Consider the following 23,899-nt stretch of genomic DNA (forward strand, 5'->3'; position numbering starts at 1 on the left):
AAACTGTGGTATATACAGTCAATGGAATATTACTCAGCACTAAAAAGGCAGGTGCTATGACGCTATATTACTTACTTTTCTTAAGACTGTGCCCCCAAAAATAATCTCACAGAAAGCACACAAAAAAGTAAAATTTCTTTAGCTCACAGTTTGAGGGGATACAGTCTGTTCTATCCAGGAAGGCATGCTGGCAGGTGGGAAGAGCTCGAGTGACAGGAGCTTGCTCACATCTAGACAGATTAGGAAAGAGAGAAAATAGGGATTCCAGTGCTCAGCTGGATTTCTCATTTTCCTCTTTATTCAGGCTGGGACCCCAGTTTTCTTTCCTCAGTTAGCACTGTCTGGAAACATCCTTACAGACACACCCAACGAGGAGACTCACTGATGTCTTAGTACATTTTAGATCCTGCCAAGTTGACACCGAAGATTATCCATCAAAGGAGTTTCAGGAGTAGAGGACATCAGTGCACATTGCTAAGTGAGAGAAGCTGATCCGAAGAGGCTCTGTGGTGTGGAATTCCAGTTCTAACCAAGCAAAACTTCATTGGTGAGCAGGCAGACAGGAGGGGAACCCAGAAGACTGCCAGGGCTATGGAACTTTTGTTTATGTTATACATGTTGTTTTGTGTTTTTCAAAACCCATAGCATGTACAACAGAAGGGAGGAACTCCAGTGTGCACTGTGGACTGTGGGTGATGTGCCAACCCAGGTTCATGGACTGAGACGCATGAGGTATGTGGTGCTCTAGTGAAGATGTGGACAGTGGGGAAGGCTGTGCATGTCTAAAGAAGGAGGTGTACAGGAGATCTCTGTGTCTGTTTTCAGGCCACAGAGCTGTGAGCCCCAAACTGCTCTAAAATGTACTGTCTTGAGAAAAGATCTGGACAAGCAAGGAGTGATTCAGGCAGGAGGTGAGAGTGCAGAGGCAAGAATGCTTACCCACCAAGACAGATTGTAACATGGAGAGGGGGCAGTCGGAGGAGGACAGAGGGAGCTGGAAGCTGAGTCATGAAGAATGCTGGGATCACCCTTGGAGATGCATCAAAAGCTCTGCCTGCAATTTCACTAGACATTCTGTTGTCTCCCGTTGATGCAGTCTGTATTCTTTGAAGTCTTCCTAGTTGGTCTCAGGGTCAGCCAGGGTCATCAGCCACTGCCATGAAACATTCTATGTGAAATGCTGTCTATACGAAAGAGAAGGCTTCATCCCAGAGACCACCTGAGGTAACACAGCAAAAGGACTACCTCTGCCTGGGAAAGCTGTTCATCCTTCCTAGGACTCCCTTTCCTCGAGAGTGGCTCCCTGCCGGCAGCTATTTTTAGTTTTATGCCAGGGATGAATATGTTTTGGTCCGAGTGGAATTTTCTGCATGGCCTGATGTTTTGCATGTGCCAACTTTCACTCCTCTATTGGCTGTTTCCCTTCTTCTTTGACAGGTGTTGTCCTGCTGCAGCTAGAGTGCCCTGTGGACAGATGGATTCTCAGTGTGGCTCCTCATTTGCCACCTCCTCGGCATGCAGCTGTCAGCTCTTGAATCTCATGCTCAGTTCTGTGTCACAAATAGCCATTCAGACTCCACACTGGGCAGGATGTGCCCTTTCCCTGTGAAGGGCATCCGATGCCATCTTTGGAACCTGCAGCAGGACTTTCGACTCTCCTTGGATACCTACAGTGTCCTTGGACAGTCTGTATCCATTTTGAATTTGTTTTTCCTGTTGCTTTTGAATGGTTTCTGGAAGTAAGTGTGTAAATAATTTCACATCGTGGGTCTTTGCTGGAAGCCTGCCATCCCATGTTTCATCACAGGGGTATTTGGGGCCGCTAGGTGTTTGCCTATTTACAGCCAGCCATTCTGTGTGCTCTTTTCTGGATCCTTTCTCCTGGAGGGAATCTGGGTTTTGTTTTGTTTTGTTTTTTTCACATACTTAGATGCCTGAGTCTGGGTGATCTAGCAACAACCAGTTTCTTTCTTATGGTCCTGGTAGCTGAGAACAAGATGTCAACATGGACAGGTTCTAGATTAGAAAGGTGGATTCTTATTGCTTCTTGAGACAGAGCAAAAGGTCGAAGGGGCTTCATCTAGTTCCTTTAATCGGGGCACTCTTATTCAAGAGGAGTCTGTGCTCATGACCTAAGTACCAGCTAAAGTTCCAACCACCCAACTGTACCATGTGAAGGAAGGAGTAGAGTTTCAACACATGCATGTGGTGATATTTTATTTGTACTGAAATGTTATTTTAATTTTATGTTAATAAATAAAGTTGCCCTGGGGTCAGAGCTATTAGAGCCATAGTAAGAGCGTGGTGGTTAGAAGAGCTAGGTAGATTTCTGTGTGTTCAGGGATACAGCCAGTATTGGAGACATACGCCTTTAAGACCTGGAGGGCGGTACTTACAGGCAGTGATGAGGCAGTCATGTGGTTGTGTTTACAACCAATGAGAAGGCAGAACAGAAAGATTATTTAAACAGGGACACAGGAAGTACCTCCCTCTCTCGGGGAAGCTAGGAGCACTGCAGGAGGTAAGATTTTATCTCTGAGCTCTGACCTCTCGGCTTTTCTCTTTTACCTTGGCTCTGTGTTTCTTATTTTAATAATACGATTGGTTACATCTACATCTGGCGCCCAACGTGACAAGAATCCATTAAAAACTGCTTGGGGCCGGATCCCTAGCCGGAGCAGCCGGCTCCCTAGCCCCGGCCCAGGTCTGGGCTCAGGCTGGACTGTGAGCTGCTTGCTTAAAGCCAGTGCTACAAACAGCTCAGGCCTGCCCTGCTAAACAGGGCCCCTGGCTGTAAAGCCAAGCCTTGACTCGGCTCAAGAGGGAACAAGTGGCTGGCTTTAAGCTTTAGCCGGCTACCCCTTCGCTTTCACTTTCACTTTCACTTTCACTTTCGCTTTCGCTTTTGCTTTCTCTCTTGCTTTCTCTCTGTCTCTCTGTTTCTGTCTCTCTCTCTCTCTCTCTCTCTGGATTCACACCTAGGACACTAGGTGGCTCTTTTGAAATTCGCTCGGATTTCTACTGTTCTACGCAGATTTGGTAAGTCATAAAGGAAACTATTTAAACGACAAATTTTTTCCACATTTAAAAAAAAATGGGTTTTCTGTGTACATTGGAAGAAAATTGGGTTTTGTTTGAAATTTTAGGCAGTCTGACAATGGAACAACTATATGAAAAGATTAGTATTATGGGAATTATGCAGTTAATCACCATGCTTATTCTCATTTTACTATTTAAAAAGATAGTCGATTTAAGTGCCAGGATAACAGCTTTAGAAAAACCTGTTAATTTTAACAGTGAAGTTGGTTCAAGTTTGGATCATAAGGTTACAGAAAGAAAGCCTGTTTTCACACAGTCATCCTTAATTTATCCTGTAACCGTACAGCAGATGCCTGATCAAATGGCTACACAAAATATCTGGGCTCCAATTGAACTGATGGATTTTAAAAGGTTTAAGGAGGCAATAGTATCTTATGGCATGCATTCCCCATATGTAAAGCAAATGTTAAACTCTTGGTCAACATATAATAGGATTATACCACAGGACTGGCGGGACCTTGCACAAGCTGTTCTGGAACCCAGCCAGAGAATTCAATTTCTAACGTGGTTTAAGGAGGAAGCTAGAAACGTAGAAACACAATGGAGGGATAAAGGAATACAAGTTTGTCAGGATCAGCTTATTGGAGAAGGCCAATATGCTTCAATACAAACACAATGTTTATATGATGTCCAAACCCTAATTTTATGTCGAACGGCAGCCTTGAATGCATGGGACAGAGTTGATGAACCAGGAAAAAAACCTGAGTCATTCACAAAGGTTATGCAAGGCCCAAAAGAATCTTTCACAGATTTTTTAGAAAGACTGGCTTCAGCAGTAAACAGAATGGTCTCAGGATCAGAAGCTAGTAAGGCAATAATTGAAGCTTTGGCATTTGAGAATGCGAATGCAGCATGTAAAAGAATAATCAGGCCGTTAAGGGCAAGATCTGCACCTTTGGAAGATTGGATTAGAGAAACAATTAATGTTGAGGTTGATGAGCATGATACGTGGGTAGGAGAAGTAATTTCAAAAGGTTTGAGGAGTGTTAGATGTTTTGGGTGTGGAAAGCAAGGACATTTTAAAAGGGACTGTAAACAGGTCATTCCTAGAAGCAATGTTTCTTCAAGGAACAATGGCAACAGAATGCCCCTTCCTTCTGGAGTATGCAGAAGGTGTGGTAAGGGAAAACACTGGACCAACGAATGTAGATCAACAAAGGACAGACAGGGTAATCCTTTGCCTCAGTTTTCGGGAAACTCCCGGAGGGGCCTCATGCAGGCCCCCATAGCAAAACCAGTTCAAACCTTTCCTGCAGCTGTAGAGGAAATCCCTGCTCTGAGCGATTAAATAACCAAATGACTATTGGAATAAATCATGCTGGTCAGGATGATGAAAAAGAGAGAATAGAAAATTCAGGAGAAAACATAAAGAAAATTTTTTGGCAAACTTCTATTAATGAACAGAGACCAAAATTAACGATAAAAATAAATGGTGTTTTGTTGTCTGGTCTGGTAGACACAGGTGCGGACATTACCATAATTGCACCAGAATTTTGGCATCCAGCTTGGCCTCTTCAGGAGGTAAACGTTCAACTGTTAGGAATTGGGACATTATCTGGAGTGAAACAGAGTGCAAGATGGCTGGAATGTATAGGTCCAGAAGGACAGAGAGGAAAATTAAAACCATATGTCGCTAACATAGCTATGAACCTGTGGGGTCGAGACTTGTTGCAACAATGGAATACTCAGATTAAAATCCCTCCAATCTCAGAAACAAATCATAAACTAGCACATGTTTCTGAGAGAAATATTAGAAGGCATTATTTTGAGTGGTCACCAGCCATCCATATTATACAGGAACAGGGCACAACAACTGATAATCTTCCAAAAATACCAACAGCTCTACCTTTAAAATGGTTAACAGACAAGCCTGTATGGGTTCAGCAATGGCCTTTAACAACAGAGAAACTCCAGGCTTTAGAAGAGCTGGTAGAAGAACAGCTAAATGCTCAGCATATTGAACAGTCAACCAGCCCTTGGAATTCTCCTGTATTTGTTATTAAAAAGAAATCTGGTAAATGGAGAATGGTAACAGACCTTAGAGCAATTAACAAAGTAATTCAGCCGATGGGCTCTCTACAATCTGGAATTCCTTTGCCTACTCTGTTACCAAAAGGATGGCCTCTCATAGTTATTGATTTAAAAGACTGTTTCTTTTCAATACCCTTACAAGAAAAGGACAAAGAAAGATTTGCTTTCACAGTGCCTACTTATAATAATTCTCAACCGGTTAAAAGATTTCAATGGAGGGTCCTCCCACAGGGAATGTTAAATAGCCCAACTCTGTGCCAATATTTTGTACAACAGCCATTGGAAGTGATACGTAAAAAATTTCCTAAATCTATAATTTATCATTATATGGATGATATTTTACTAGCTGACTCAAATGCAGATACTTTAGAAAGAATGTTTGAAGAAGTAAAGAAAATTTTGCCTTGCTGGGGATTACAAATTGCTCCTGAAAAGATACAAAGAGGAGATTCTATTAATTATTTAGGATATAAAATAGAGCTACAAAAAATTAGACCCCAAAAGGTGCAAATTAGGAGAGATAGACTACAGACTCTTAATGACTTTCAAAGATTATTTGGAGATATTTCTCATCTACGAACTATTGTTGGGGTAAAAAATGATGAACTGACTAATTTGTTCAAAACCTTAGAAGGTGACAAGGACTTAAATAGTCCAAGAGAATTATCACCTGAAGCTGAGAAAGAATTGGCCTTGGTAGAAAAGAAAGTACATGAAGGGCACGTGGATCGTATTGATCCAAAGCTGGATTGCATTTTGGTTATTTTACCTTCTAGGCATTCCCCTACTGGAATATTAATGCAGAGGGAAGATATTATATTGGAATGGATATTTTTACCAAATAAACCAAATAAAAAATTAAAAACTTATGGGGAAAAAATCTCTGACTTGATTTGGAAAGGAAAATTGAGACTTCGTCAATTAGCAGGAATAGACCCAGCAGAAATTGTCGTACCTTTAACTAAGGAGGACATTGAAAAATTATGGACAGAAAGTGAACCTTGGCAAAGAGCTTGCAGTAATTTTTTGGGAGAAATTAATAGCAAATATCCCAAAAGCAACAGAATTGATTTTATAAAGAGAGCTGATTGGATCTTGCCTCGAATTGTACGGCAAAAACCCATATCTGGAGTTCGTACATTTTATACAGATGCCAATAAACAAGGAAAGGCAGGTTACAAATCAGAAAATTTAAGTAAAGTGGTACAAAGTCCTTATAATTCAGTGCAAAAATCAGAATTGTATGCTATTCTGTTGGTATTAATGGATTTTTCAGAACCTCTCAACATAGTAACTGACTCTCAGTATGCTGAAAGAGTGGTGTTACATATTGAGACTGCAGAATTTATCCCTGATACTTCAGAATTAACTTCACTATTTATTCAATTACAAGATACAATCAGGAAAAGGAGTCATCCTTTATATATAACTCACATCCGATCTCATACTGGTCTGCCAGGCCCTTTAGCACAAGGCAATGATGAGATTGATAAATTATTGATAGGAAATGTGCTGGAGGCCTCAGAATTTCATAAAAAACATCATGTCAATAGTAAAGGTTTAAAAAAGGATTTTTCCATAACCTGGCAACAAGCCAAAGAAATAGTAAAGAAATGTCCTACTTGTTCCTTCTACAATCAAACGCCATTACCAGCAGGATGTAACCCAAAGGGTACTCAGAGGAATGAAATCTGGCAGATGGATGTGTTTCACTTTGCAGAATTTGGAAAATTGAAATATGTACACCACACTATCGATACTTATTCAGGATTTCAATGGGCAACTGCTTTGAGTTCTGAAAAAGCTGATTCTGTAATCACTCATTTGCTAGAAGTTATGGCCATCATGGGTATACCTGCACAAATTAAAACTGACAATGCTCCATCATATGTCTCTGTTAAAATGAAACAGTTTTTTGCTTATTACAATATAAAGCATATTACAGGTATACCACATAATCCTACAGGTCAAGCAGTTATAGAAAGGTCAAACAGAACTCTAAAGGATATGCTAAATAAACAGAAAGGAGTAACAAAAACCCCCAGAAATAGACTGCATAATGCTCTATTAACTTTGAATTTTCTGAATGCCAATGAGAAAGGAACAACAGCTGCAGAGAGACATTGGGTAATAGAAAAAACTACAGAATTAAATCAGCCTATATACTTTAAGGATGTGCTGACCTCAGAATGGAAACCAGGGTATGTATTACGTTGGGGACGAGGTTTTGCTTTTGTTTCTACAGGAGAAGATAAGCTGTGGATACCATCAAAATTGATAAAGGTTCGATTTGAACAAGAAAAACCTCTTAATTAGAGGAGGTGATAGTTCATCAACCAGCATGAACATCCAATTTAAACTAACTTGTACCTGTAACACATGTCTTTTCATTTAATCAGATAATAACTTGCCAAAAAGGAACATCCCCAAAATTAGTCTTGGGGGAAGGTTTTTGTTTTTGTCTTTTAGGAGAATGAAGGTTAAGGAATCTGAAGAACACAAGACAAATGAGACAACTGAAGAAAAGGGACAAATCATCTATCCCAAGAAACAGAGTGAAACGGCGTATGGGTATACATTATCTAAAAAATTTTATGTCTTCTTAAATGTTTGTTTCTGCTTTTCTCTAAAGATTTAACACTATTGGTCTTCTAATAGTCCCAGTTCAGTTAAAATTTAAAGCTGACTTTGGAGTTGGAGAATGGCTCTCTCCTTCTTTAAACTCAAGCATGTTGTTAAAAGGAAAATGCAAACTCCCTGTATCATGCCAGAAAGAGCCATTTTCTGCTATGGGACAGGACAAAAGCCAAATTAATTAAGGGACTATTCTATTACTAATCTCAACTCTTTGATTCTATTCTGATTCTTTAAACTTTTCTTAAAGTATAAATTTTATATCAAAATTTACAAGATTAATATATATATACATTTTAAACTTTGTTAAGATATGAATGGTCATATAGAGTACTAACTAATTCTAGAAAAAAGGCTTCAGTTAGCTGCATATATATGTCTTTGTGTTCGAGTCTCTTATCAGTTTTCTGCAGGAAATCACGGCCAGGCCTAACATCAACTGAAGTCTCCGGAAAGAAGATGGGGCCCCACAACAACAACAACAACAACAATTCCACGTGGACAATAATAATATCACTGAACTGACAAACATCATCTATAGATCAGCTTTGAACTACAAGGTGCTCAGAGCAATTTTGAGATGACTAGCTGAGATGATCCAGTCTCAAAGACTACTTGAATAAGGACTTGAGATAAACCCTGAACTTTGGCTTTATACATAGACTGGATAATAATGAAGGATATAGTTATCTTTCCTAGAATTTGACAATTAACCTAAAAAATTTTCTTTCAGGATAAAGATAACTTCGCCCATACCCAGCAGGAAGCAATTTTAAGAATATGACACCCACATTGCCAAAGAAGTGGTGTGGGGCGGGTGGTTTTTTGGTTCTTTTAATGGGTTTTGGGTCTGGGATAATTTTCATTATTTAGGGGGGTAGGTTACAAGTTGTCAAGGGTTAGGAAAAAGGCTAAGCAAAGGAGATTAGATTTAAGGTTTTTGTTTAAAAAAAAAAAAGGAAGAAAAGAAAAAGACAATTACTAGTTTTAAATACTTTACATTATTACCAACTATTAGGATATAAAGAAATGAAAGTTAGTAGTTAGACATTACAATAGAAATTGTAGTCATATTAGATATGTTTTAAAAATTGAGCAGATGTATTTTAGACAGGTCATCTTCAAACCCTTCAGAGATCTACAGAATATGGCATTTAAAATGTTTTAATAACTTAGAAATTTTTCTTTTTTGAGACATGTCGGCTCCTGGCAGTACCAATCTACTTCAGAGAAAATATGGGCATTGAAGAAACTGCATATGGAGTTAATTTTCATTGTGGCAAAAGTTAGCCACTGGACAACAAAGTATCCTCAAATCAACAGAAAAAATGGACAGACAGAACACGAAACAAAGGACTACCAATTCCTGCCAAAACAAGTGTGGTTATGGCTTTATCAAAAGGCATCTTCTCAGGCCAGGACAATATGGCACCATCCCTGAAGTCGCCTTCACAATCTGGAAAAGGTACAGTGTCCTTTTCTTCGAAGGCAGCTGAACAGGCAGTGGGCCGATGGCTTCTGTTGTGCAATGGAACAGCAACTGAAAGCTCACGCCTCTCAATAGTAGACTGGCATTTAATAGAGGGATGTGGAGAAGGGGATGCTTAGATGAAGCCATATATACACAGCCAAGAAGAATGGACAGCTGAATTCAAAAACCATCAACAATTTCCAGAATTTAAAATCCTGAATCATGACATGACACTAGTGGAATTCAGGTGTTTCTGGTACATGGACTGCTCTCACCCAGTGTGAGGTTGAACTGTTGACCTTGTGTACAACCTACTTCACAAATGAGTCTGTCAGATACCATAAGCCTATAGGCTGAAGATGATGCCCCAACACTGTGGAGAAACCTCAGGTGACTGTCCAGGCAGTTGGCTGTTTCTGTCAACTCACAAAATTTTGGAAGTTGCTTTTGTGCACTTCCTGTTTTTATTTTTGTTAGCTAATATTATTTCCTTCTTGGGTCTCTGAGGGAGTTGAAGATTAGTTAGTTATAGTTGAAGATTAATTAGGATAGAAAGTGAATTAGATACATTTTGGACTTACTAAAATAGGATAGATAAGGGAATTATTTTCTCTGATTTGTCAAATACAAATGGACTAGACATCGTTTAGGTATTTGTTACTTGTATATATTGTATATAGTTATTGTACTTTTGTATATAGTTTTTCTTTTGTTAGTTATAACCTTTTGCCTTTTTTCTTTTTATTAAAATAGAAAAGGGGAAATGTGGTGATATTTTATTTGTACTGAAATGTTATTTTAATTTTATGTTAATAAATAAAGTTGCCCTGGGGTCAGAGCTATTAGAGCCATAGTAAGAGCGTGGTGGTTAGAAGAGCTAGGTAGATTTCTGTGTGTTCAGGGATACAGCCAGTATTGGAGACATACGCCTTTAAGACCTGGAGGGCGGTACTTACAGGCAGTGATGAGGCAGTCATGTGGTTGTGTTTACAACCAATGAGAAGGCAGAACAGAAAGATTATTTAAACAGGGACACAGGAAGTACCTCCCTCTCTCGGGGAAGCTAGGAGCACTGCAGGAGGTAAGATTTTATCTCTGAGCTCTGACCTCTCGGCTTTTCTCTTTTACCTTGGCTCTGTGTTTCTTATTTTAATAATACGATTGGTTACATCTACACATGCATTTGGGGGAAGCATAAGCATTGGTTTCAATGTACAGAAACAATGAATTTACCTCAGGGAAAGTTCAAGCGAAGCATGGAATTAAGAGTGAAAGCGAAGATGAGCATTATATCCCTGGACACCAGAACTTCAGGACACCAATTCCTTCTGCCTTTGGTGATGGACAATGGATTGCTTTCTTGGCAATGAAGCCATTATCTTCAGTTTCTCTTTTATGCCCGGGAGTGTGGCTAAAGACTTTGTCAATTTTGACTTTGGTTTCAACCAGTAGAGTGTAGTATTGTTTCTAAGTTCACAAGGTGACACCTTTAGGGCATATTTCAAAGAAATGATTGTTTTTTAAAAACACACCCAAGCTGCACTGCGCAAGCGTCTTGCAACAGGTGGTTTCAAACAATACAGTAGAAATTCTCTTTATTTGGGGGGGGGTGAAAGTTCTAGGAGGCCATCCCCTAGACCGGTGTGGCTGTCTTCTCTCCCCCAGACTATACACATTTTCTTTCTTTGGCCTCATCTCTGTTGTGTTTCTCAGGAAAGAGTCCTTATTCTCTGGGCCAAACATGAGCATGACACGTTTTGACATATTCTTGGCATTAAGGACAGAAATGGTACCATGGACAATGTCTGCGTTTGGTGGAACATGAGGGCATGTGGGATTGCTCAGCTACGCTAGGGTCAAACTGTTAAACATCCTTAGAACATACAAGGCTGTGGCTGGTTTCTGAGGAGATGTTTTCAGACTCTCCAGCAGACTTCCAGAACACAGTCAGTTATTGGGATCCACCAATATACCAGCAGGATTATAATTCCAAGTATTTTTCTGTTTATGTCATGACTAAAAGTAAAACTCTGCCTGTTATTGAAAGGTATGCTTTTGAAAAGGAAAATCATTTTTGCTTTCAAAGCTCAATACTCATCAACAATCTTAGTTTGGTTCTGTTCTCCATCTTGATATTTTTCCCCCAGAAGATCTAGGCACTTGCTATTTGCTCAACAACTGGCTTGTGGACAATATTCCTTTGTTTATGCCCTTTCACTTTTCAAAACTTGGCTTAAAGTGTTCTTGCTGAAATGTTTCAATATTATATTAAAATATTTTTATTATTATTTTAAAACAAACGCACATCAAAATGGTCCCAAACAGACTGACTTAAGCTGTCCATCGTGGGGCTGAGCATCCATAATCCAACCATCTGAAATCTGTGATGCTCCAAAATCCAAAACTTCTTAGTGTCAATATAATGCCAGAAGTCTGGAGCTTCCTGGACCTCATGCATGCTATAGCTTGCATCTGGAGGGTCCCCTGGGATCCACGAGTTACAAGCTTGGTCCTTAGCTTGATGCTGTGGGGAGGTGGCAGAACTTTTAGGTGACTGAGCCTGTATGGGAGAAGGCAGGTCATTGTTGACATGCCCCTGAAAGGAATATTGGGGCCCCGGCCACTTCCTCCCCTTTTGCTTCTCAGCCACCACAAACTGAGCAGCTTCCTGTCACGCACTCTTTGCCAGAACACAGTCTGAAACTCTGAGCCAAAACAAACCTTTCCTTACTGTTGTGAAATAGAATGATTGTTTAACTATGTAAAGATGTATTGCATTTGTTAATGGGGCATTTGTTCAACTATGTAAAGATGTTACATTTGTTTATGCTGCATTTGTTTAACTATGTAAAGATGTGTTGCTGTCTCACCTTGCCTGTCTAAGGCACCTGATTGGTCTAATAAAAAACTGGACAATAGCTAGGCAGAGAAGGAATAGGCAGGGCTGGCAGACAGAGATAAAAGGGGAGCAGGCCAGCCAGCCGGGGGCCAACTAGCCAGGTGGAAAGGAAACAGAAAAGCAGAATGGACAGTACATAGAGGAGGTAAATGAGCCTCGGGGCAGCACATAGATTAATAGAAATGGATAAAAAAAGCTATCTAGAAACAAGCCTAAGCTAAAGTCAAGCATTCGTAATTAATAATAAATCTTTATGTCATGATTTGGAGGCTGGAGGTCCAAGAAAGCCTGCTTCACCTTACTATATGTTATCTCAAGTATTTTGTTACAGTGATGCAAAGCTGAGCAACACAGTACACACACTTGAATTCATGCGCAAAGTAATTTAAAGTATTGTATGACGTTCCCTGTAGGCTGTGTATATGTGAGTGAAATGTAAATGAATTTTACATCTAGGCTTGGGTCTCATCCTCAAGATATCTCTGTGTGCATGCGAATATTCTGATCGCACACCCCCTAGAAAGAACCTGAAGCAATCCTGTCCCAATCCCTGCAGACAGGGGATATCCAATCTGTAGCAATCTTTCTATTTTCTGTCTTCAGTAATCTAGTCACTTATCTAGAGACCATTTCTCCCAATAAGTCTTTCTTTTATGAGGTTCTCACTATACTCCTAATCCTGAACTAATTCATAAATAGAAGGTGCTCTAGGGTCTCAATATCCTTTTAAGGGCATGTCCTTGCTAGGCTAACTTCCTCTTATTGGGATCCACCTCCTAATGGTTTCCACCACTTCCCATTGTCTTTATAATCAAACTCTCAACACATGGGTCTTTGGAGGAACATTCAAGGTCCAACCTGTAGCACAGAGGAAATGTATACAGACAAGATTTTAATCCTGGGTCCGAGTGAATAACAATGGAAAGAATAGCAGCATTAAACACCCAGGGCAGGGATGATTTGGAATAAATGATGTCACAGTCCATTGTGGATAGACAGGGCATAGATTGGGCTGAACTGTTGGGTGGAGATGGGAGCAGACAACTTGACATTAAGGCCGGAAGTCTTAAGAACATGACTATGCGACACATATAATGACAATGAAAAGTCTAGCCTCCTTTTTTGGGAGTTTTGTTTGTTTTACAGAGGCTGGGATTAACAAATGTGAGCCATATCTCAGAAACAGCGTAGAAATTGTGTCAAATTATTATAGTAATGAAATGTTTTTACTGTGCTCAGCTTTTAGGGTTTAATGTTACTTCCTTGACGCAAGGTTGGTGAAACCCCTTGTCTATCAAACTTCAGATTCTGACCAGACCCTGAGTCTGCCTCTTCATGATGCTCATGGTAAACACTTCTTCATCTTCCTACTTCCATCCCGTGAACAACAGGACAGCACCTCCACCTCAGATTCGCTTTCTACATCTAATAAAAACATTTAGATGATGCATGTCTGTAGTCCCAGCACTTGGGAGGCAAAGGCAGGAAGGCTGCTATGAATTTGAGAGCCAGCCTGGACTTCACAATGAGACCCTGTCGCAAAACGCAAAAACGGCAAAGTAGTTAGGCTGCTGAAAAGCATTTTTCTCCATGGGAACAGTCTTAACAAGTATAGCCTAAGAAGGCTCTCCTTAGTCTGGGCTGCTCATTCTACTTAAAGTGTGTGTGGTGGGGGGACACCTACAAATAACCAAAATCTATGAGTTTGAAAAGTATAGACTGTTTAAAGGGTAGAAAATATACCATTAATCCTTAAATATGCAGTCAAGGGCTTTAGATTTGGCCAACAGAGGAAAGTACTCAGTCTTTGAGACTAAGACTATTTAGTTTAGTCAAATTGCAAAATCTTTCACCAATTATGAGAAGCACATTTTATAAACTCATATTTTCACCTTACTTCTAGCTCATGGACATAAATTGTTTATTCTTCTTAAAGAACCTCTTTGCTCACTTCATTTAACTAATGAAGCAGCAATGAAATTATAAAATAATATCTGTGCAAATTGCTATGTTACTAATAGAGCAATACAATTGACACATTTGAATTATAGATTATGCATATCTGTAACTTCCTACTTTTTAAGTTATTATACAGTTTTGTTGGATGATATAATTGAAGGATGATATAATACAGCACAGTGCATAAAACATTCACACAGATGATTCTATGAAAATATTATTTTCTAAAAAGAATAGCATCTATCTCTTTGTGTTAAGTTTAATTTTTATAAATTGCCTGTAGTTTATTAAAAATGTGTATGCCATATGCATTTGTATGTAACATGTCTGTATGCCTGTGTATGGGTGTGTGTGCACATGTGCACATGTGTGTATGGAAACCAGAGGTCAACTTCAGGTGTTTTTCTCAATCACTCTCAACCTTATTTTTGAGGCAGGGTCTCTCACTAAACCTGAAGCTTATTGATTTGGAAAGACTAGCTGGCGAGTGAGCTCCAAATCATCCTTTCTCCACCTCCCCGGTGCTAAGATTACAGACTTGCACCATCATGTCCAGCTTTGCTTAGAGGGACCTTAGGTTACTGCTTTCCATTCACTATGTTTGACATGCTAACACTTCTTGACACTTTATTATTTATGTAGTGGGTGTGTATGTGTGTTTACAAGTACACTCCTGTCATGGCGGGTGTGTGGCGGTCAGAGGACAGCTTGCAGGAGTAAGTTTCTTCCTTCTACTATGTAGATCCCGGGGATCAAACACTGGCCATCAGATGGGCTGCAAGCTCCTTCTCCCCTGAGCCACCCCTTCCGCCTGCTGCCCACCGGAAATGTGAGGCCTTCCCTTCTCTTGATTCAGATGGGTTAGTAGCACTCATTTGTGATAGTCTGCACTGGCAGGAAGAATAACATTTGTCCAGGATGCTGTACCATAACAGGAAGGACGGTTTGGTACCAGCTCTGAAACTTACCCCAGGCTCTGGCACAGCCTCCTGTGTATTATGCTGGGATCCAAAGCTAAGGGTACAGGTGCAGGTGGATGAAATGAAATAGCCACGGTACCTGGCTTCAAGCAGAAGCTGGAGCAATGTGATCTACATAGCATCTTTCCTTCCAGAGAATGTGGGGGAACAGGAAGGGAGAGGCATGAAGCTTCTCTGCACACACGTGTGAAGTCATCTGAGAATTAATTGATTGGACATTTACATTGAGTCATTTGGACCCAAGGAGGTTTGTAAGAAAGAGTGAAGGGGCCAGTGAGATAATCTGTAGGTAAAGTGCTTGCTGTATGAGCCTGACTACCCGAAGTTGATCCCCCAAACCGAAGGTGAACTAGAGAACTGACTCCTGAAAGTTGTTCTCTAACTTCCATGTGTGCACAGGGCATGCAGGAACTGGGGAGGTGAGATAGCTGTGGCTTGTTCTGTCTCTCTGACCTTCCAGTATTCACCCCAATGACTGACCTCGGGTTTGATTTTATTAATAAGAACTTTTAAGTTTCATGCTATATCTGGCGCCCAACGTTCATGTTACAAATTCATGAAAAAGCTACTTGTGAGCCCCAGCTCAGGCCGGAGCTACACTCGGCCGGTTATGGTGGCGCACGCAGGTAGGATTTGCTGAAGGAGACAGAGGCAGTAGGATCCCGAGTTTGAGGCCGGCCTAGGAGGCTTGGGAGAAGCTTTGGCCCGGACTGAACCACAAACAGTGGTGGGACCATGGAAGCAGTGGCTACTGCTCCACGTTGCCAGCTCCTTCTCATCGTGTTGGTGACTGCGGTGATGCTGCTACCTGGGACGAAGGGTTTACTGCTGCTGGTTCAGAGAAGAATTGCCAGAACCATCATGTTACAAGAAAGCATCGGCAAAGGTCAGTTTGGAAAAGTTTGGCAAGACAAATGGTGGGGAGAAATTGTTGTGAAGATTTTCTGTTCTAGGGAAGAATGTTCATGGTTCCGAGAGACAGACATTTATCAGACTGTGATTGCTCCAAACCACAGAAGAGGCACAAAAAAAAAAAAAAAAAAAAAAAAAAAGAGTCTGCAGGAAACCATGACCACACCTAACAGCAACTTTGAAATCTTCAAAAGGACTATGGTAAAGCCATTAAGCTGATTAACACCATGGAAAGATCTGCTTTGGACTACAAACTGCTTAGGACAATTTTGAGATGGCTAGCTGAGATGATGCAGCCTGACAGACTACTCGAACATGGACTTGAAACAAGCCCTGAGCTTTCCTTTTATGCAGAGACTGGACAAATGATACAGGACTTGACAATTAACCCAAAATTTTTCTTTTCAAGATTCCCTAAAGATATCTTCACCCCTAGAAAGCAAAAAGAAAAAGAGAATAAGATATGAGATAGATCACTGAATCTACTCTGAGAAAAAAGATAAAGAAATAATAGTATAAATAGGTAGATCATTGAATCTACACTGAAGAAAAAGGGGATGATATAAAAATGACAAAAGGTAGACTACTGAATGTATTATGAAAAGGAAAAAGAGAGAATATGGATATAATAAGATAAAAAGGGAGATTATGGAATCTACTTTAAAAAAGGAACTACTTGTTTTAAATAAGATAAGTAATGAAAATTTTTTGGTCTGAGTTTATCAGATGTTACTGGACTGGACATTGTTAATATATATAATGGAGTTTTTATCTGAATCTGTCAAAAGTTAATGGACTAGACATCATTAATGTAATTTTTGGCTGTATATATTGTATATACTTATTGGATAGTTTTTCTTGTATTAGTTACAAGCTTTCTTTAATTTTAGACAAAAAGAGAGGAAATGTGGTGGTATTGTGTTCCCCAAAATATTGTGTACCTTAATAAACTTATCTGGGGTCAGAGAACAGAAAAGCCACTAGTTAGGCAGTGATAGCACACACCTTTAATCCTAGCATTCCAGAGGCAGAAATCCATCTGGGATCTCTGTGAGTTCAAGGCCACATTGGAAACAGCCAGGCATGGTGACTCATGCCTTTAATCCCAGGAAGCAAGTCTTTAATCCTAGGGAGTGATGGTAGAAAGCAGAAAGGTATATAAGGCGTGAGGACCAGAAACTAGAAGCATTTGGCTGGTTAAGCATTTGGCTGGTTAAGCATTCAGGCTTTGAAGCAGCACAGTTCAGCTGGGATTCATTCTGGATGAGGACTCAAAAGCTTGAGGAAACAGGACCAGCTGAGGAACTGGTGAGGTGAGATAGCTGTGGCTTGTTCTGTCTCTCTGATCTTCCAGTATTCACCCCAATGACTGGCCTCGGGTTTGATTTTATTAATAAGAACTTTTAAGTTTTATGCTACACACGCACACTTCCTCGTCCACATGCGGGTCACATACACATCGTAATAAATATTTAAAAAGAAACTTGAGTCAGGAGTCTCACAGGAACCCCTGAGAAGGCCCTAAAGTGTGCCCCCCACTGGTCAGGAGAGCCTGGCCCAGCAGGAGGATGGGAGCACTCTGTAGTCCTTTTAGCTGTTTTCAATTAAGTGAATGTTTAATTTGGCTTCAACTCCCAGAGGGCTGCTCAGGACCGAGACACCCCAATTTAAACCCCAGCATGTGGACAGGCATGGTTTCTGCACACTTTTCATATTTGCTGTTTTCTCTTTTCTCAGGTCACTGATTACTGTAAATGAATTATTAATCTTAGAAAAGGGGTCAGCCAGGTATGGTGGTTTCCAAATTAAGTATTAAGTCCAGGCTTTCCTTTGTGGGGGCAGAAAGCAGATCTGTGAATGCCATGGATTTGAAAGGGGGCCTGTGACCTTAAGTAATTAAGAAGCATTGAGTTTGTATTCCTGTTTTTCCCTCTATCTCCTACTTCAGTGGGATATTTCCCTCACATACAACAAAAAGACAAGATAAAACACAAGTCGGAATGCAATAATTTTGTTTCCTAATTTAGGTGTCTGGTCTGGGAAAGTGACATTTGGAAGTACTTCAAATTGGGGATGCTGGAAGAGAAAACATGCTTTGTACCACCACCAACACACATCCTGATGGGTCCACATCCCATAAATTCACCTGCAGAGGATGGGCAATTTAAGACAGCTTTTGTATTCATCTTCAGATTACAGACTGTTTAGATCACTACATTACCATGTCTATACAGGTCATGTTCTACGAACCCAATTCCAGAAAAAGCAACAGAATTGTGTTTGATGTAGTGGGTAGCCATTCCAGCTTTGATCTGGAAGTTCCAACCCCCATTGAGACTTTGGCAACTGTCACGCCTACGAGGCGGGGCCAGGGGTGGTGCCTGGAGACCCCAGATCTGGATGGGCCAGCGTGACAGTTGCCAAAGTCTCAATGGGGGTTGGAACTTCCAGATCAAAGCTGGAATGGATACCTACTACAGTTTATCTTTTTCATTTCATTAAAACCACATCCATTTCACTTACCTACAGGACAGGACATGGTTGATATCTACACGTGCTCTGGTAAGTTAAAGAAATTCCCAAGGTAACAAAACGCTGTGTTTTCAAAGTTTATAGGTGTCCTTACACCTGTGGAGGGCGTGTCTCTCAGCCAGTCACACCATTTAGAGCAGTGGTTCTCAACCTTCCTAGTGCTGCGACCCTTTAATACAGTTCCTCATGCTGTGGGGACCCCAGCCATGAAATTATTTTCATTGCTATTTCATAAGTGTAATTTTGCTACTGTTATGAATCATAATGCAGATATGTGTTTCCTGATGGTCTTAGGTGACCCCTGTGACAGGGTCATTCAATGCCTAAAGGGGTCTCAACGCAGAGGTTGAGAACTACTGATTTAAAGGTACATTGTTGTAAAAAGGAAACTCCCATGCCTGACTGGGCATTTTGGTAAGCTCTCCCAACTCAGGACTTCAGCATGAGTATGTTTCTTTGGAGTAACAGCGTGCAGCATTATTGATAGTTTCATTACAGCATAGTCGGGAAGAGTCGTCCACACAGCCTGCCAGAAATACAAAGGTTTATCTCCTTTTAGGAACATCAAGACAGGACACTGAGCCTGCGAGCACAGTCCTAACTATGGAATCTACTTTGCAATATTGCTTGAGGAGTGGTCATTTCTCTGATAAACTGAGATCACAGGAATGTTTGTAACCATCGGGATGTCTATCCAATAGGATTTTTAAAACAGCGTCTTCCTTTTGGAGCATGCAAATACATAAACCCAAACTTCGGAGGTAACGGAACACGGCTGGGAGAGAGGTTATTGAACCATAGAAGACAGTAGCCACCAGCGCTCTGGGGGCTTTGGCTTCTTTCCAAGAGCCCAAAGCAAACGTCTTGGACCTTTGCACTTAGTGCAGATTCTCTGCGTACTGAAAGTTACCTGCCGGCTTCTGTGTAAAAATCCACACACAGAGAACAGATTCACCTTCATTCTCTCTCACTACACGGCACTCACTCGGAGTTGAGTCTTGTCTCAGAGCGCATGTCAGACAGACAGCAGTCTTTTAGGCAAAGCAAGCCCAACCTAAACTTCACTGAAGGACTATCCCCAGCCCTCCCAGGGCTCAGCAGAGGAGCGGCACAGAGATGGGACGGGGGAGGTGGAGCCCGAAGTGGTGGGAGGTCTTCGGGGAGGCTAAAGCCAGACTGGGACCCTTACCTTGGTGGCCTTGGTTAGGAGGTTGGAGAAGAGGGCTGTTCTGCTGAGCGGTGGATGGTGACGATCCTTCTTTATGCTGTTGTGCTTTGGGGGGTCTGGGGTGCAAACAGCCCCGGATTCCCCTGCATTCCAGACACAGACTCTTTCTTGCTCCCGAACAACCTGGATCTTGGCTGGCGCCTCTCTGCCCAACATCCGAGTTTACAACTCTGCTCTCGGCGGGGCGTCCCCCATGCAGGCGGCGCACATCCCTCAGGTTCTAGGAGCCGCTGCCCCAGGGCGGGGAGGTGGGGGTCACTGCACAGCCTGGGAACCCAGCCCACATCACGAGTCCTTCCCTATCTCCACGCTCCTCTAAGTCCCCGCACTGCACAAGACCCCACCTGCACGCGTGGCCCTTGCAGATGTTCCCGCGCTCCCCCTACCCGAAGAGTCCAAGTGCCGTCTCCAAGAATACCAGGGCGCCTCTCTCCAGCAACTGCACACCTTGTACCCAGGCCGGGGACTCCAGCACCCGGCGACCCCGACACCCTCCCCACTCCCTGCATGGCCCTTGTGGGTTCCCAGGCTGTGCACTGACTCTCCTCTCTGAGTCGCGCTGCCTGGCCTCAGCTCCTAGTATGGGAACATCAGGCAGTCCGCTCCCTGACTCTTAGCTTAGGTCCCCGTGGCAGCTCAACTTGAGGACTTGCAGCAGGGACGCTGAGCCATCGGTGGTCCCATCTCGGCCAGGGCAAGGATCGGTTGCACAAACCCTCGGGTTATCTGGGTCTTAAGGGACCCAGGAGCCGGAGCGTCTTCTTTTGCAGTCTTTCCTCAAGCGAGTCTCTCTAGAACTCCACATCCATCATCAGCACAGTGCAGTTTATGATCCTTCAGCGAGGTCGGTCTTCAGCGAGGTCCGGAGACCGGCCACCAGGAGACGCCCTCGGGCTTGAGAGGAGACAGTGGCAGAGGCTTGGCTGCTCATTCAGTAGTTGGAAGAAGCTAGCTTATTGTAATTTTCTCAAGGCGGGAAAGGATGCTGTGAGCTGTGATTAGTACCTGACTGTGTTGTTTATTTACCCATGATGCACACACATTCGGGGGCACCACGGGAGAGACTCTTGCTGTTAGCAGTTTCCTGCGGCTAGCCTGGGTATGGGAAGATGTTTCGTGAATGTGCCGCAGATACTGATCATCTCACAGTTCCTGAAAGAGGCATGCTAGGGAGCTTTATGATTTCAAACAAGGAAAAATGCTGTCTAGAGTAACCAGGTGACAAGGCTGCTGGAGGCATTTGAAATGTTTCTCTTGTAATAAAACGGAAACATCTACAGTTTGCAGCCCAAATGTTTACAATTTTTAGATCACAGTTTAAGAAATCCAGTCAGTTTGCTGGAAAAGTCCAGCGGACTGCTTCACTCTTACAACTGTACCAAACACATGGTTGTGATGACTGTTCTTTTAAATACTTGCTCTTGGGGCCGGAGCAAAGGCTCAGAGGCTTAGAATACTGACTGATGTTCCAGAGGACCCAGGTTTGAGTCCCAGCACCCACATGGTTGCTCAAACTGTCTCTAACTACAGTTCCTGGGAATCGGATGCCCTCTTCTGGCCTCAAGGGTACCAGGCACCTGAGTGATGTACAGACATACACGTAAGAAAAACCCCAAAATAAATAAAACCTTAAAAAATATAAAATATTGCTCTTAATGTATTATTGAGGACATATTAATGATGTTCTACATATTTCACAGTCAATGTAAAGACAATAAATGTGAATTAACACTCCAAATATACCTATGTTGTACTGGTTTGGTTTCTATTGCTGTGCTAAGCACTGTGACAAGAAGCTTGGGGGAGAAAAGAATTTATTTCACCTTACAGCTTACAGTCCATCATGTCAGGGCAGGAACTCAAGGCAAGAGACTAGAGGCAGAAGCTGAGGCAGAGGCCATGGAGAAGCGCTGCTTCCTGGCTTGTTGTCCATGTCTTGTTCAGCTTGTTTTCTTAGATATCCCAGGACTACCCAAGGATGGCACTGCCCACAGTGGACTGGGTCCTCCCACCTCAGTCATTGAAAGAAAATGCCCTACAGATTTGCCCACAGGCATTCTGTATTAAGATTCTCTCTTGCCAACGACTCTAACTGTGAAGGTTGAAGCTAATATGATTCTGTTAACTAATTTACTAATTATTAATGTATATGAGAATGAGCATGGTCTCAGAGACAGTTATGCTTCTGTTGGCTCAGACAGAAATAATTGGTAACAGCTTTGTCCCCAGATGGTAAAAGCCCTGAGATCCAGCACTCTAAGAATCCTGAAAAGCAGGCAGATGTGCAAAATGTGAGTTTGCCCAACTGTTTGGATGGAATACTTCACCAGTAAAAGGGACCCTGAGCAACCCAGCCCATGTGTACTAAGTGATAGGAATCCACGAGCATGGTGTGTCTATATTATGAAGCCATTGTTTATATTACAAAACAGACATTTCAAAAGGAAAGACAGAAGTACATGTGGTCGGGAAAGGACTAGAATAATATAGAAGGCCCTGCAGAGAATCTGTACAGTGGACAGCTGCACCTGGTGAAACTAATGAAAATCCATTTAGAGTGTCTGGGGCACAGCAATATGGGAGAATATTTATCCATGAAATTATTCTAAGTCTTGCTATGAAGAGTGAGTTTGTAATATTTGAACTAAGACCCACTGATTCCTCCAACTCCCAGTTCAGTGAGATAGAAGCTGTGTTGAGTGGGTGTGGCCAAGACCATACTATCTCTTCATCCCTTACCAATCCAGAATTGGGTGTGATCATAAAATAGGTAGACCCAGGCACATGGTGGTTAGGTAAGAGCCAAGGAGACATTAGCAAAGCACAGTTATCTGAGGAGCAGGCATTAAGGGAGAGTGTGGGCACGCCCAGGCGGCACCGTAAGAGGTATGCACATCATAGACAGAGGAGGGAATGGACTGCCCTCACTGTGACCAGCGAATGACAACAAATACGCCCTGAAACAAACACGTGGTCTAGGGATGTAGCTCAGTCAGTATAGTGCTTGCCTAGCATGCCTGAGGCCCAGGGTTCCATCCCCAGCTCCACATAACACCAGACATGCTGGTACATACCTGTACCCAAGTCTTGGATGGTGGATGCAGGAGAATGAGAAGCTTAAGGCCACCTTCAGCTATACAGCATGTGTGAGGCCATCCTGGGATACATGGGATCCTATATAAAACACAAACACACATGTGGAAACACTATACACATATACCACATATATACACAGAAATACACATGTACAGACACACACAGCTGATTAAACAAATGAGCAGACTACAGTTTTGAAGTTGATTAAGGGATGATAATTCAGAGTTGTTGTAATTCTTTAAAATGTCTAGTTTGCAACAAAAATTCTAAACTAAAATCAAACCAAACCAAGAGGAGGGACTCTTTCTCCTATCCATGGGTCAGGAGAAAAAGCATGCAATCGCAACCCCGTTAGGATGAGGGCCAAGTACCTGAGAACATCAAAGTTGCCATTGCAGATTTGCTTAAAGAATCAAAGAGGGAAGCCACCCAGGAAGGTTTGGCAGCTCTGTCATACCAGAAAAGCAGTAGGAAAGAAGAAACACTGCTGTGGATATCACTCTATATAAATAAAACACTGATGGCCAGTGACCAGGCAGGAAGTATAGGCGGGACAAAGAGAGAGGATAATTGGGGAAACAGGAAGAAGGAGGAGAGACACTGCAGCCACCGCCAGGACAAGCAGCATGTAAAGACGCCGGTAAGCCACCAGCCACGTGGCAAGGTATAGATTTATAGAAATGGGTTAATTTAAGATATAAGAACAGTTAACAAGAAGCCTGCCATGGCCATACAGTTTATAAGTGATATAAGCGTCTGAGTGATTATTTTATACGTGGATTGTGGGACTGCGGGGCTTGGTGGAGCCTGGAGAGAAGCTCTCCAGCAACAGAACACAGTCAAGTGGAAGTGCTGCTATTGGTATGTACAGTAACCAAAATAGAAAACTGGCCAGAGATGCTCAATTATATATTCGGGTACTCCGTGAGCAGCACATATAATAAAACTGAAATGATAGAGAGATGAGGGAACAGGGCTGGTGTTAGCCAAAATGAAAGTGACATAAGAAAGCCACTCAGTAACCTTCTACTGTCTGGTGGGTCACCAATTAAAAACGT

General features: G+C 42.0%; 1 protein-coding gene across 1 annotated transcript in view; it reads right to left on the bottom strand.

Moving 5' to 3' along the window:
• Sgcg (sarcoglycan gamma) overlaps positions 1 to 20,068 on the bottom strand; it is a 77,342-nt gene extending 57,274 nt beyond the window's left edge. Inside the window, exon 1 of the mRNA XM_076545145.1 lies at positions 19,707 to 20,068. Coding sequence (XP_076401260.1) covers positions 19,707 to 19,901 — 195 coding nt within the window. The 5' untranslated portion in view covers positions 19,902 to 20,068. The remainder of the gene's footprint in view (positions 1 to 19,706) is intronic.
• Between the last annotated feature and the right edge of the window lie 3,831 nt (positions 20,069 to 23,899).

This window comes from Peromyscus maniculatus, chromosome 9, assembly GCF_049852395.1.
Source record: "Peromyscus maniculatus bairdii isolate BWxNUB_F1_BW_parent chromosome 9, HU_Pman_BW_mat_3.1, whole genome shotgun sequence".
Classification (NCBI taxonomy): Eukaryota; Metazoa; Chordata; class Mammalia; order Rodentia; family Cricetidae; genus Peromyscus; species Peromyscus maniculatus.